The sequence below is a fragment of the Ixodes scapularis genome, unplaced genomic scaffold (genome assembly GCF_016920785.2).
Source record: "Ixodes scapularis isolate PalLabHiFi unplaced genomic scaffold, ASM1692078v2 PGA_scaffold0__279_contigs__length_252992795, whole genome shotgun sequence".
NCBI classification, from domain to species: domain Eukaryota; kingdom Metazoa; phylum Arthropoda; class Arachnida; order Ixodida; family Ixodidae; genus Ixodes; species Ixodes scapularis.
The window spans coordinates 200,411,692-200,424,477 of NW_024609835.1; the positions used below are offsets into that span (position 1 = coordinate 200,411,692).

Below are 12,786 nucleotides of genomic sequence, written 5' to 3' on the forward strand. Positions count from 1 at the left end.
TGCTCTACCAACTGAGCTAACCAGGATTTAGATGGCAGTAGAGCGAGCGGGTTTTTTCAGCAGCCACCAGTGTAACACCAAGGGTGAACGGCCTGCATTTAAAGGTTATGATGATATGCAATCAATGAAAAGGTGCAAGCGAGCTAGACAAGGATGACAATAATACTTCCTGGAGAAGGGGAACAAAGGGGCAAAATATAGACATAGATCTCTAAGCACAGCTGTTACTTAGCTGCGTTTGCTTTCATCATATGATTAAAATGCAGGCCGTTCCAAACACAACTAAGTGGCTTAGATGTGTTAGCTTTCATCATAACCTTAAATTGTTGGACGTTCACCGTTGTTGGTCTTAGACTGGTGCCAGCTGATAAAACCGGTTTGCTCTACTGACGTCTAACTCCTTGCTAGCTGAGATGGTAGAGCGTTCCTCTGGAAGTGGAGACTGGAGAGGTCCTTCTTTCAATACCAGAAGCAGGGGGTCGCGCACCAGTCACTTAGCTGTGTTTGGAGATTTGCGTTTTCCCTTTGCCTCCCTTTTTCACCTTTTCCAGAAATTATTATTGTCATTGTCGGTCAGTAAAGTTCGCTTGCGCAGGCAGCCCCCGTCTTACGTGAACTTCTCAGAACTATGAGACGGTCCGCGGCCGCATTCATTCGACCGCACCTAGAGCTCGAAAGTTTGAGTACGCTGTTGAACTCTGACGACCTGATTGTGTCCAATCGTTGCTTGACGTGGCCCGCCTAAAGTTGTCCTGCTTGGTCACAAGGCGCACGACTACATTTCCTAAGGGCGTGAGAAAGGTAGGGTGTGCTTTTTCATCATCCTGTCAGTGAGGCGCGTCCTCTTCACTTTCAGGGGCTATAGGAATGACACTGCGCTATTCGATTATCTCACCACTAGTTGAAGGCCCCTAGTTTTAGTAACGGATGCTTCTTACCGCGCACGCGCACGTGGAAAGTCACTGGTCGGGCACCGCCGCGGATGCCCCGGGGCGGTGGGGGCTAGACGGTACTCTCCCTGCGGTTGGCCATGAGCGGGGTCTCGCAGGTGCTGCCACCTTCGTCCTCGAGCTCCTCCCCCGTCAAACCCAGGTTTCCGGGCACTGGCCGCAATGTGCGGTGGAAGTCGATGCGCGCGTACTCCGTGGGCGGGTCCGGCAGCTGCGGCGGGAGCACGGCGGCCGCGCTTAGCGCCGTCCTCCGCAGAGTGCCGCCGCCAGACGCCGGCAGGACTGCCACCCCCTTGGGGAAAGACAGCTCCGCGTAGGTTACTTCGCTGCAGTCCTTGGGTAGGAGAGATAGCAGATGACAAATTAAGAATACTGAAACAGAGGGAAGAGTGAATAATCTGCCTACCGGGGACGAGATTCAACCGTAGCGCCCCTAGCGGCTAAGTTGGGAACTACTTATAGGGACGAAAACAGCGCAACATATTTGTTTGTGTTTCTGACGGAGTGCTCGTGTGACGTAACCGAAGGCTACGTTAGCGTTCGGCATGCTGAACAAAGACCACTCTATAGTTCGATATTCTCACAAAAAGCGTTCCTTATTGGGAGTTTCTGACTCCCGCGACGAAAAGAGCAAAGCGGCTTGGTGATAAAACCTGACGAGAAGGATTAAGTTTGGGAACTCACGAACACACACACGCACACAGAAATAAACTCGGTAAGAAATGTGCGAAAAGCGGCCGTCCTATTCATCCATTATGTTCTCCGAGGTTTTTCGGACATTTTATACGCGGGCGTCGCGCTTTTCAACGACTTAACTTCCAGTACTCGGAAGGACGTCGTTTTGAACTCTCCACACCACTGCAACGGATTCACGATGAAACTGCAGCTGAGACTCAGTCTTGTTTCGCAACTTCTATTATTTATTTTACTTTTCGCAGATTCTAGTGGCTTTCGTTTTGCTTTTCATTCGGTATACCGGAGATGAAAACTACGTGGCTGCGGGCTGCTAAAATATTTATTAATAATGGAGAATATGATTGTTGAGAGCTTAAGAAGGGTATTGCCTAAGGCAGTCGCGAGCATCTTATGGCGAATTCCACTAGGTGTTTTGGAGCGCGCCGAGATCGACTTTTCTGGAGCGCGTCTTTTTCACGGGCGTTCGGGATCGAGACGGACCCGTTCGACTCCTCGTTTTGGATCAGCTCTCACTCCAGATCTCAATACGGATCTGAGAAAAGTCGCTCCGCCATTTCTGCGGATATGACCGGAAGCCGGCGTGGCCAGCCTTCGGCGCGCACACGTGACATCCTTTCTTGCAGGACATCTCGCCGGTACCGAGGGAAGGGTATTCTTGGGAAGGTGAATGACCGGAAGGCATCCGCAGATCCCGGATAAGTGGACATGTCCCACTGGGAATCAGGAGGCGGAGCGTCTCCGTTCCGATTGCATGTTTCATCTCGGATTTGGTCTAGTATGATCCTGGCAGGCACCAAAACAAGGAGTGGAATTCCCCATTATTCCTCCGCAAGGAACAAGATTGCGAAAGTAGGCGATTAAAACGCCGAGAAACAAATCACGAAGCCAAAAGTGGGAACAGAAAAGTCACGCCTTGCGTTTCGGAAGCTGTCAGCGACCGCACATGTATTTCTTTTTAGCTGCAAACTCCAACTTTTGTCTGAGTGTCCGAGGTTGTTTTGTGTGCTTTATCGGAAACATTTTTTATCTGTGCATTCCTGTTCAGATTCTACTACAAAGGACCCATGTGTTGGTTCTTTTTCGTGTTATGTTCATTTATATTTTAGTGTTTATTTTCATTGCACATTCGTCACACCATTTTGTCAATTTTTGTAGAGCTTCATTTAATTTATTCTGGTCAACGGATGTGTCTATTAAGGAATATCATAATAATGCACATATCAGTCATTATACTTGTGGTGCTCACTGAAATAGCTTGCAAGTTCTCTTTCACGTATCGCTTCAATAGCCAGTTCCAGAATAAAATTAGCCTGAACAAGCTCCTCTCAAAAGCCCTCATTTTTTCCTCTTTACAGGAGCGAACGCTGCAAAGCAGAAAAAAAGTAGAAAGGAGAAAACCACCACTGAAGGCGAGGATATAGCTTTTTTGGGAAGACTGCCCTGTTTTTCTAAAACTTCTACAGAATATAGTATGTTTTGTGGGACAACAATAATTTAGAATCAGTTATGTATACGGTATGTGTCAGCTTATCCTGTGTAGAGGAGGGCGAAAACATTCGCCCCAACCTTTGATGTGAAAGGACACTAGTAGGCTCACCACTGGCGTTCTCAGAAATGTTCTTTTTTTTTTTTTGGGGGGGGGGGAAGGTGGACGGGACAGAGGGGGCTGGGACGTCCATTACTTGGGGTGCGGACGAGGGAGGCGGGGTCAAAATGCACGTGTACATTATATGGTCGCCTGGGTTTCGGGGGGTGGGGGAGGGCTGAAGCGCCATGAGCCCTCTACCTGGCTACGACACTGGGGGCCACTGACGTATCTGAAGGACGCGGCACCTGCCAATTCAGCAGCATAGCGCTTAATTGTTTCCATTTACACTCCAGCCCCACGAAGGTTTGTTTTATCAGAGTTTTCCTGATATAACCGTTTATTTGCTGAAAGTCCACAGAATCGATACAACACACAAGTTTAACAGTCTGTCTTGGGTTGCTCTATATGAATGCAATGGTGAGTGTTCACAGCATTTTAGTTCGACCCTACCGACCAGTGTTCTCGCTGTGGGCACGGAAGGGCACGACTGGTCGCTTGTCATAAGACGTTTTCTACACATTCCGTTGAAGAAGGAGATCGGCAGTATAAGTTTTGAAACAAGTGCGATATTTCAATAATCGACTACACATTGGAGTCTTCTGATCACGTTCATGAAAGCACTACAGAAAGCAAGCAGCGCGTGTTGGAGGTGGACTTTCTCTTGCAGATCATATGGTGCAACAGACACTTGTCTTCTAGATGGAAAAAGACGGTTGTTTTCTGCAATACTGATAACCTTTGAATAATTTTCGACGCCGGTATTGTGACTGCAATAGACGATCGTCTTCTTCTTCAGAACAGTCTGAGCTCATACAGGGAAGCTCGTGACCTAGGTTTTTCGACGAGCTGGGAAGCTGGCAGGTGGTCACGTGTTTCCCACCTGCTGTAAGACAGCTGGCAAGCAGAAGCAAAAGGGGAAAATGATCACCAACTTTTTCGGCACTCTAGAGTCACTTGGTGAATTCGTCTCTTGCTTGATCTAAGGAACACCCGTGAGGTTCCAAGCATACACATGTTCTAAGCTGACACACCTAGACACTGACACGTGGCAGAATCTGGAAAACCCAGCCTGCAGAAATGCAACTACAACCTCTTCTGCTTCAATCGAAAGACAATCATGGTTCAAGACCAGTGCTTGTTTCAGGTCATGCTTCGAAAACGCTCCAAAGAGCGCGGCGCGTTAGTGACTAACAAGGGACACAACAACCTGTTTTGAAGGCCGTGAATCGTCATGCTGAAGATAGACCTCATCAAATTGTTTATTCGATCTGTTGAACTGGAAGCCGAAGCACCGCTTCAAACAATCTTGGCAAGGCTTTCGACTTTACTCTCCGGTGACTTAGGGTCTTGCACTAAACACGAGGTCCACCTTCAGTTCAAGCCTGAAGCGAAACCAAAGTTCTGCAAGCCTCGCCTTCTTCGCTAGGAAAGTCAAAAACACGGTTCTCACGCCCCTGGACTTCTTGCAGTGGGCCACACCGATAATTTTTATTCCAAAGTGGGATGGATAAGTTTGAATTTGTGTTGACTTCAGTGTCACCGTGAATCCTCAGCTCAACATAACCCAGTAGCGACTGCCACGTCCAGAATGACTTTCCACTGAGTTGAATAGAGCCAACACATCCAGAAAGCTGGACTTGTCAGAGGCATATCTCCAGGTAAAACTCAATGAAGAGGCAAGAACGGCTCTCCTGGTGAATACTTACAAAGGCTTATTCAAATTCAACGGGATGCCCTTTGGAGTCACTTCCGCCGCAGCAGTGTTTCAGCGCACAATAGACCAGGTAACTGGAGGGCCTGACGGTGTTGTCTGCTACCTTGATGACATCATCGTCACTGAAAGAGATACTCCTGAACACCTCCGGAATCTTCAACAAGTGGGCCAGCGGCTACAGGAATACGGCTTCATACTCAAAAGAGAAAAATTCGCCTCTCTTCAAGAAAGGGTAAAGTACCTCGGGCAAGTCGTTTCCGCAGATGGCTTCCCACTTTCCACGAAAAAAAGTCTCGGCTATTCTAAATATGCCAGGGCCCAAGAGCATCAGTTAGATGAGACCTCTTTTCGGCATTGCGCAGCACTACAGCAAGTCTCTTCCGAATACTTCTGAGAAATGTGCGCCACTGAACAAGCTACTGAGTATAAACACCGCCTGGCAATAAAGCTCCGAGTAAGTAGATGCGTTTGAAAAAATCAAGCAACAACAGACCTCTACGAAGGCCCTAGTTCACTTCAGCCCTGATGGGCCAGTTTACCTCGCTGCAGATGCATCATCTGAAGGCGTGGGCGTGGTGATGTGCCACAAGATCAAATGGCTAGGAACGTCCGATAGCACATGCTTCTAAGACACTGAATTCATCAGTGTGATTATGCACAAATAAAAAAGAAAGCACTTGCCATCGTTTTTGGAGTCCGAAGGTTTCACTAGTTCCCTTGGGGACGCAAGTCTGTGCTCTACACTGATCAGAAACCTCTTACAACCATTTTTAGCACCATGAAGGGCATCCCCATGACATCGGCGAACAGACTTCAACGTTGGACGCTCATACTCATGAACTACAACTAGACGATTGAGCACGTCCCGACGACAGGGTACGGAAATGCGAACATATTATCGCGTTTTGCAGAAGGTCCCGACGAGTATTTCAACAAAGAATTGACAAGCGAAGTTTTCACCATAACCTGTGTCCCCACAACATGAGCTTGCGCTTCACACCCAAAGTTTGTCAAAGTTACCGGTGATGGCAAAGGACGTCGCCACTGAAACTGTGCTAGACTCTGTCCTCGCTCGAGTACAGCCGGTACATGTGTTAAGGCTGGCCAGAAAAGTTGACCGACTCCAACCTCACACCATTCCATGGAGAGAACTAAATTAACCATTGTCAACGGTTGCATTCTATGGAATTCGCAAACCGTAGTTCCACGGAAGTTCCAGCACAAAGTAATCGATCTTCTTCATGAAGGGCACGTGGGACAAACAAAGATGTAGATGTTGGCAGGGTCGTACGTCTGGTGGCCACACATCGACAAAGACATTGAGCGCACGACGCAGCAATGCGAACGTTGTAGCATTGTTTGCGACAACAAGCACCAGGTTCCCGTTCACCACTAGGAGGCTCCAGAACTACCGTGGAAGAGGCCTCACACTGACTTTTCACCCCTGGATAAGCAGAGTTACCTCAACGTTATGGGTGCGTTCCGCAAATGGTCTGCATTTATGGTAATGAAATTCACAGTTGTGGTAGATACCATCGACGCTTTGCAGGATATTCTCTTTCGTCATGGCCTGCTAGAACAACTTGCACCGATAATGGGCGACAGCTTATCAGCTCAGAATTTAAAGATTTCACGGACAACGGCAGAACTACTCTTCTGTTTACCCCGCCGTACCACCCCAAGTCCAACGGATAGGCAGAGCATGTTGCGAAGACGTTCACGACTGCTCTTTGACGTTCCTCCGGAAGAGAGAGGAAGACAGACATTCCAGATTTTTTGCTTAAGTACCGGATTACTCTCCATACCTAAACGGGAGAACCTCCCTGTAAACTGCTCACCAGCCGCGCCTATCAGACGGTTCTCAACTTATTGAAGCCTTCCAAGGTACGGTCCCAACCCAACACCGCCTTGAAAGACGAAGGAACTGTTACCTTCATGATCCAACAGAATGTTTGCCTAAAGAATCCTCTCCACAAACAACACTGGATAAAAGGCTTTGCTACAAGAAGTTTCAACGCCGTCTAAAAATTTTCAGGTGGAAATCACAAAAACCGTTGGCTTCTTGCAGACCACCTGAAACCAATGATGACATACAATGATCCCGACATTCCAATATTCCCAATGGATCTGCAGGGCCTTCTCAAAATGACACCCAATAGGAGGCCACCGACACACAAGTCTATTCGTGTTGTCCACTGCAGCCTGAAACAAGTAGGAGATATCCGACTCGCAGCCGTCTCGAGCCGGACCGTTACAAGCCCTCCTTAGGGTGAAGGAAATGTGGCTGAAAAATACGATCGTCGTCTTCTTCACCTGCTCATGTCTTTTCGACCTGTTGTCTCGGAATAAACCCTTATTGATCCCCTAGACTCGGGACTACTACAGCCGGGAACTGGCTTGGCGGAAGTACTACGAGGAAGGTTTACAATTTCCGTGACGACTGCTCGTATCTGATGTCTCCTGGGGTTCCGTGCAACGGTGCGAGTCCGCCGGTCAGCTCTGATGGCCGTTTACACCCGCCTGTCGTGTTCTTTGCACCGCCACAGGAGCCACCCCCCCCCCCCCCCCCCCCCCTTTGATATGAGACGGGAATTCATCGCGTGGCATTTTGGCGTAAGCCGTAATAGTAGTAAGGTCAAGGCCTACTGATAATCTGAGTTTCTGCCGATGCCGCCACTGTAGAGGCAGTTGAAGACGATCTACTGGTTTCAACTTCATGAGTGTTTTGTTTTCGAGAAATGAAAGCGTATGCGTTAGTTATCTCTGTCTCAGGGGTGTTGGTCATATGCGCAGGTTCAAGTCTGTGAGGTGGTACGGTAACATTTTATTGATGTCAAGTCTGTAACATATTAATGCTCGCGAAAATATTTGGAAAGAATATATTTGGTTGTTGTGGTGGTCGCACGGCATCGTTATGAACGTGGGTCGTCGCTTCCAGATGATATATAAAACATATCGTTCAAACGGCGGTGGAAAAAAAAACGGAAGCAGAGGAATGAACAGGCAAAATAAAAAGCGCTGAATAGCAACTGAATGCGTATTAGATGAAACAGTCAACGAATAGAAAAAAACGACATAGAAACACAATGTAACTTGTAGCTTTACGTTCCAGAGACGATCTACTGGTTTCAACTGCATGAGCCTTTATGGAGAAATTAAAGGTTCATGGCGTTAGTTATCTCAGTCACAGGTTTTCTGCTCATGTGAGCAGGTTTCAGTCTGTGAAGTGATACTGTAATTTCTTGATTGATGTCAAGCTTCCTATCGCATTAATATATGTCCCCCATCGTAGAACCTAAACATTCTCTCTATTTTTTCGATATGATCTCCAACACCTTTTGCTGATGTGGGAGGTGTTGTAGCAATACTGGAATTTAAGACAGAAACATCATTGCCCTTATCTAAAAAGAGATATGCAATTTACGTTCTGGATGGAAGACATACACTGTTGCGATTGGGTGATCGAGCGGATGGAGTGGCGGATGTGTGTTACATTATGCTTATGTTGCTCTATATATATTTGCTTGGGCTTCTTGCAATAAGCCTTTAGTTGCGAGGCAGTTCTCGTCCTCTGTTGCGTGTTTCCTCCCTTTCGTCTGCGTTTTATGCGCAGTTTAAACCATATCATGTGTGGGCTTTCACGTTTCCGCAGCGATTCTGGTTAGAAAATCGAACATTTGATGGTGCTGTCTCGGTTGTGCATCATAAGGCTTTTTTTATGTTGTTTGTGGACTCTAAGTTGGCGGAACTTCATTGGTGAATACAAATTTGTCAACTATTAGAAAAATGCCAAATAAGGCCAGAAAAACGCACTTTATCGTTTGTATAGAACACTGAAAATACTAGTTGCATCGTTTTTTGTATCAGCTTGTTCTAGGTTTTGCAGACGTTATGCTAATACGCATAAGCAGACGTTGTCATAATCTCGTAAACGACTCTGGCTTGTGCGTTATCAAAAGCTGCAATGCCGCTTTATTTTCGAAGTAAGCATTACATTGTTGTTTCTTACGATCGCGCTCGCATCCCCTGACCGAAACAAAGATGCCTATAATGCATAAATATAATATTTATGGGCCTTACTCCAGATAGGGCTTGAGAAACTGTATAAGTTGATGTTGCTTGCGAAAGGAAGCGAGCTGGAAAGCTCGATAGACAGTTTTAAGTTTGAGTATTTCGGAGTCCAGTTCTTGTGGGGAAAAGTCGATGTAAGAATTCGTAGAGAAGGAGGCGTTTATAGCTACCCTTAAATGTGCGTCACCAAGTACTTTGTGTTAACAAAAAAAAAAAAACGAAAAGAAAAAGTGAAAGCCGTTTACAAATACCTGTAACGCCGAATTGGAGCGCAGCTCTTGAGGAGGAGGAGTGAAGGGTACTGAGGGGAGGGTAGACCCCTCCTCCTCCCCTCATTCTTTAATATGCTCCGGGGGGGCGGTCACGTGACCTCGGGGGGGGGGGGGTGTCACGTGACTTCGGGGAGGGGGGTCACGTGACCTCGGGGGGTCACGTGACCTCAGAGGGGTCACGTGACCTCAGAGGGGTCACGTGACCTCAGAGGGGTCACGTGACCTGGGGGTCACGTGGGGGTCACCTTGGGGTCACGTGACCTTGAGATGACCTTGGGAGGGGTCACGTGACCTTGGGGGTCACGTGACCTTGGGGAGGAGACCACGTGACCTCGGGGGTCACGTGACCTCAGAGGGGTCACGTGACTTGGGGGTCACGTGACCTTCAAAGGGTCACGTGGGGTCTTGGGGTCACGTGACCTTGAGATGACCTTGGGAGGGGTCACGTGACCTCGAGGGGTCACGTGACCTTGGGAGACGTGGGGTCACGTGACCTTGAGATGACCTTGGGAGGGGTCACGTGACCTGGAGGGGTCACGTGACCTTGGGGGTCACGTGACCTTGGGATGACCTTGGTTACGCCGACGGCGACGGCGACGGCGACGGCGACGGCGACGCCGCTCAAGCCGGGAACGGGCCCCTAAGAGCTGCGCTCTAAAACAAACGTGGCGAACGTCTTTTAATTTAGAAAGAAAAGCAAGGTGCCTGACTTCTAGGGGTGAATGCGTGGAGCTGTGCGTCATTGCCAAGGGGGTGGATTGTGTTAGTGTATATAAAAATGATCTTCGAGTAAATGACAGAAATACCAGACTAAGCGGTAGATATCATGCGATTCTCAGTTGAAGGTGCTGTAACGTCTTTCAAGGGGAGAGAGGTCTTGGAGGAAAATCTAAGTGGACGTTATTGACCACAAATATACTCATGAAGCAATGCTCCAACTTGCATGTCAGAAGCGTCCACCATTAAAACATGACGGAGAGTCACCTCTTCAATCAGAAAAATAACTAGCATCAGCGAATGCAGAAGTCACAAGACGCGTGCTGGCTTACTTTTGACTCCTTCCAGGAGAGTCTTTAACGCTTTTAGTGGTGCTGCCGCATCTGGTAAATATATTCAACAGAATTCGTGTAGGCTGAGATATTAAAAATATTTCGTTAGTGTCGTTGGGGCGGGAAAAGTCCGGATAGTTATCACTAGGAATTATATTGAGACTTCTCCATTTAAGTCGAGGTGACAGCCAAGAAACACAAGTTTGGAAACACCAAACTCAGACTTTGAGAGTTTCACAAAAACGTCTTTGGGGCCTAATTTTATGTTATGTTACGTTATGTTTATGTTATGTTATGTTATGTGAATTATTTCGCATTGTTTTCAGCTTCCAGATTCTGTGAAAAATTTTCAGAACTTTGCCTACTAGACCCTGTGGTGTTCTCGTTCTGTTTTTTAGCTGGACGGCACTCTTGTTATAATCCACACTCCTGAAGACACGAGAAGTATCTTGAGACATAGATATATAAATCTATATATATATATATATAAACTGAGAAGAAAAAACCTTGGTGAAAACAGCAACAACGGACGATTTATTCTTCGACGTTTTGGCAGGAGTCCGGCCCTCCTGACGAAGGCCGAACTCCGGCCGAAACGGCGAAGAATAAATGGTCCCTTGCTGCTGTTTTCACGAAGCGTTTTTGTCGCCTCAGTTATATACCCACGCCTTCGGCCTGCCGCCACCATGCCCGTTGTGTATATATATATATATATATATATATATATATATATATATATATATATATATATGTCTCAAGATATTTCTCGTGTCTTCAGAAGTGTGGATAATAACAAGAGTGCCGTCCAGCTAAAAAACAGAACGAGAGCACCGCAGGTTCTAGTAGGCAAAGTTCTGAAAATTTTTCACAGCATGTGGAAGCTGAAAACAATGCGAAATAATTCACATAACATAAAGTGTGTAATAAAGATGGTCGTGTTAACATCGGAAGGCACTAATGAAATTTGCTAATAGGCTTTGATTAGTTTTATATTACATTATATTGTTGAACCTCAAATGGCACCACTGAAGTCACCAATGTGAGGGATGGGGTAGGGGGCCCTGTTAAATGCCTTAACATTCCCGCACGGTTCCCAATTGTCTGTCTTCCTAAGGACCATGTGCTATTGAGATGGTCAGTTCGCTCCTGCAGGGAATACCGGCCCAACTTTTACTGTACATGATTGATACCGGTCTTGGCCACTTGATAGAGGTCGGGAGCAAGACGGCGTTTGCGGGAGCACACAGGTAGACCGGTTGTCTTTATGCGATGTATGACGATGTACTTGACTGGGTGTTCAGTTACAGGTAGACGCTTTAGGGTGTAATATTTGCCAATAATGTTGCGCCAGTAAGACTCAGTCGTGATTTTTGAAACGAGTGGAGTGAGTGGTAGATCGTTTGATCGGAATTATTTTATCCATCCGTGTCGATAATCTTCTTGCACCGACGTTCACAATAACATTGATAAACCGAATTCGGTGCCAATAATAGGACGGGTGACTTTGGCGATTAAACTCACCCATAGGAAGTACGATGCTGGACAATATGCAGCGTGAGCGACCTCTCTCCGAAAGTTGTGGTCGGGGAACCATTTACCGCTTAAAGAAAGAAACAGGTTTGGTGACGGCGTCGATTGCATACTGTTAATGAAGGCATTACTCTTAATCTTAGAACGTGTATCGACCAGAAAATAATATTTGCCGTATTATCAGTGATAAAGAACAGACGGCTATCATCGGCGGTGTTGTTCAGAGGCTGCGGTAGCACGAATAAGTTCTTCCATAGAGTTATCATATCGGTCGCCAGGTGAGGCAGGAAGAATGTCGAGGACATCCGCGGCGGTAGTTTGTTGTAGTACACGCACCACGAAGTCGAACCGGCACTTCTGTGAGGACACTGAGGAGATCTGGTGGTCACGGAACCGAGCCCGACGTTCATGAACCACAGTTCCGCGTCGCCTTTCCCGAGTGAAGGTAGCTTAAAGGGACCTTGAGGAGGTTTCTGAGATGGCCTAAAAAGGGCGATAACTCACTGTGCGGGCTCCTTGTATCCCAGACATTCTTACTCTCTATCACGCGCGGCAATTTGTTCTATTGAAACAGCAATCATAGATCGCGACACACCGAAGTCATCTCAGGAGATGAAAAGAACATGTTGCAGTAGCCAGGATGACAAGTAACAAATGGAAATGCGACATTTCGTGGAAATTGCAAACGTTCTTATTAACACAATATGCATGCTTATGTGGATAAGAGCAAATATTAGCTTCATATAAATGTGATTTTCTCGTGGAGAGGGAAGGTAATGCCGCAAGAATCATTTAAAAAAAAACAGGGGACTATGTTTGCTTGTGTTCGTCATCCGCGGGAATGATGTGTTCGGTCGTCTGATGGTCCGTTCTCGAGCGCGGGCTCGCTGGGCTGAATCATCGATGTCAGGTTTGC

The 12,786-nt window shown here is 47.1% G+C and overlaps 1 protein-coding gene across 1 annotated transcript in view; it reads right to left on the reverse strand.

The window, feature by feature from the left end:
* Nucleotides 1-12,786, reverse strand: part of LOC8043461 (roundabout homolog 3) — a 182,638-nt gene that overhangs the window by 10,971 nt on the left and 158,881 nt on the right. The window contains exon 12 of the mRNA XM_042293861.1: nt 939-1,284. Coding sequence (XP_042149795.1) covers nt 1,003-1,284 — 282 coding nt within the window. The 3' untranslated portion in view covers nt 939-1,002. The remainder of the gene's footprint in view (nt 1-938; nt 1,285-12,786) is intronic.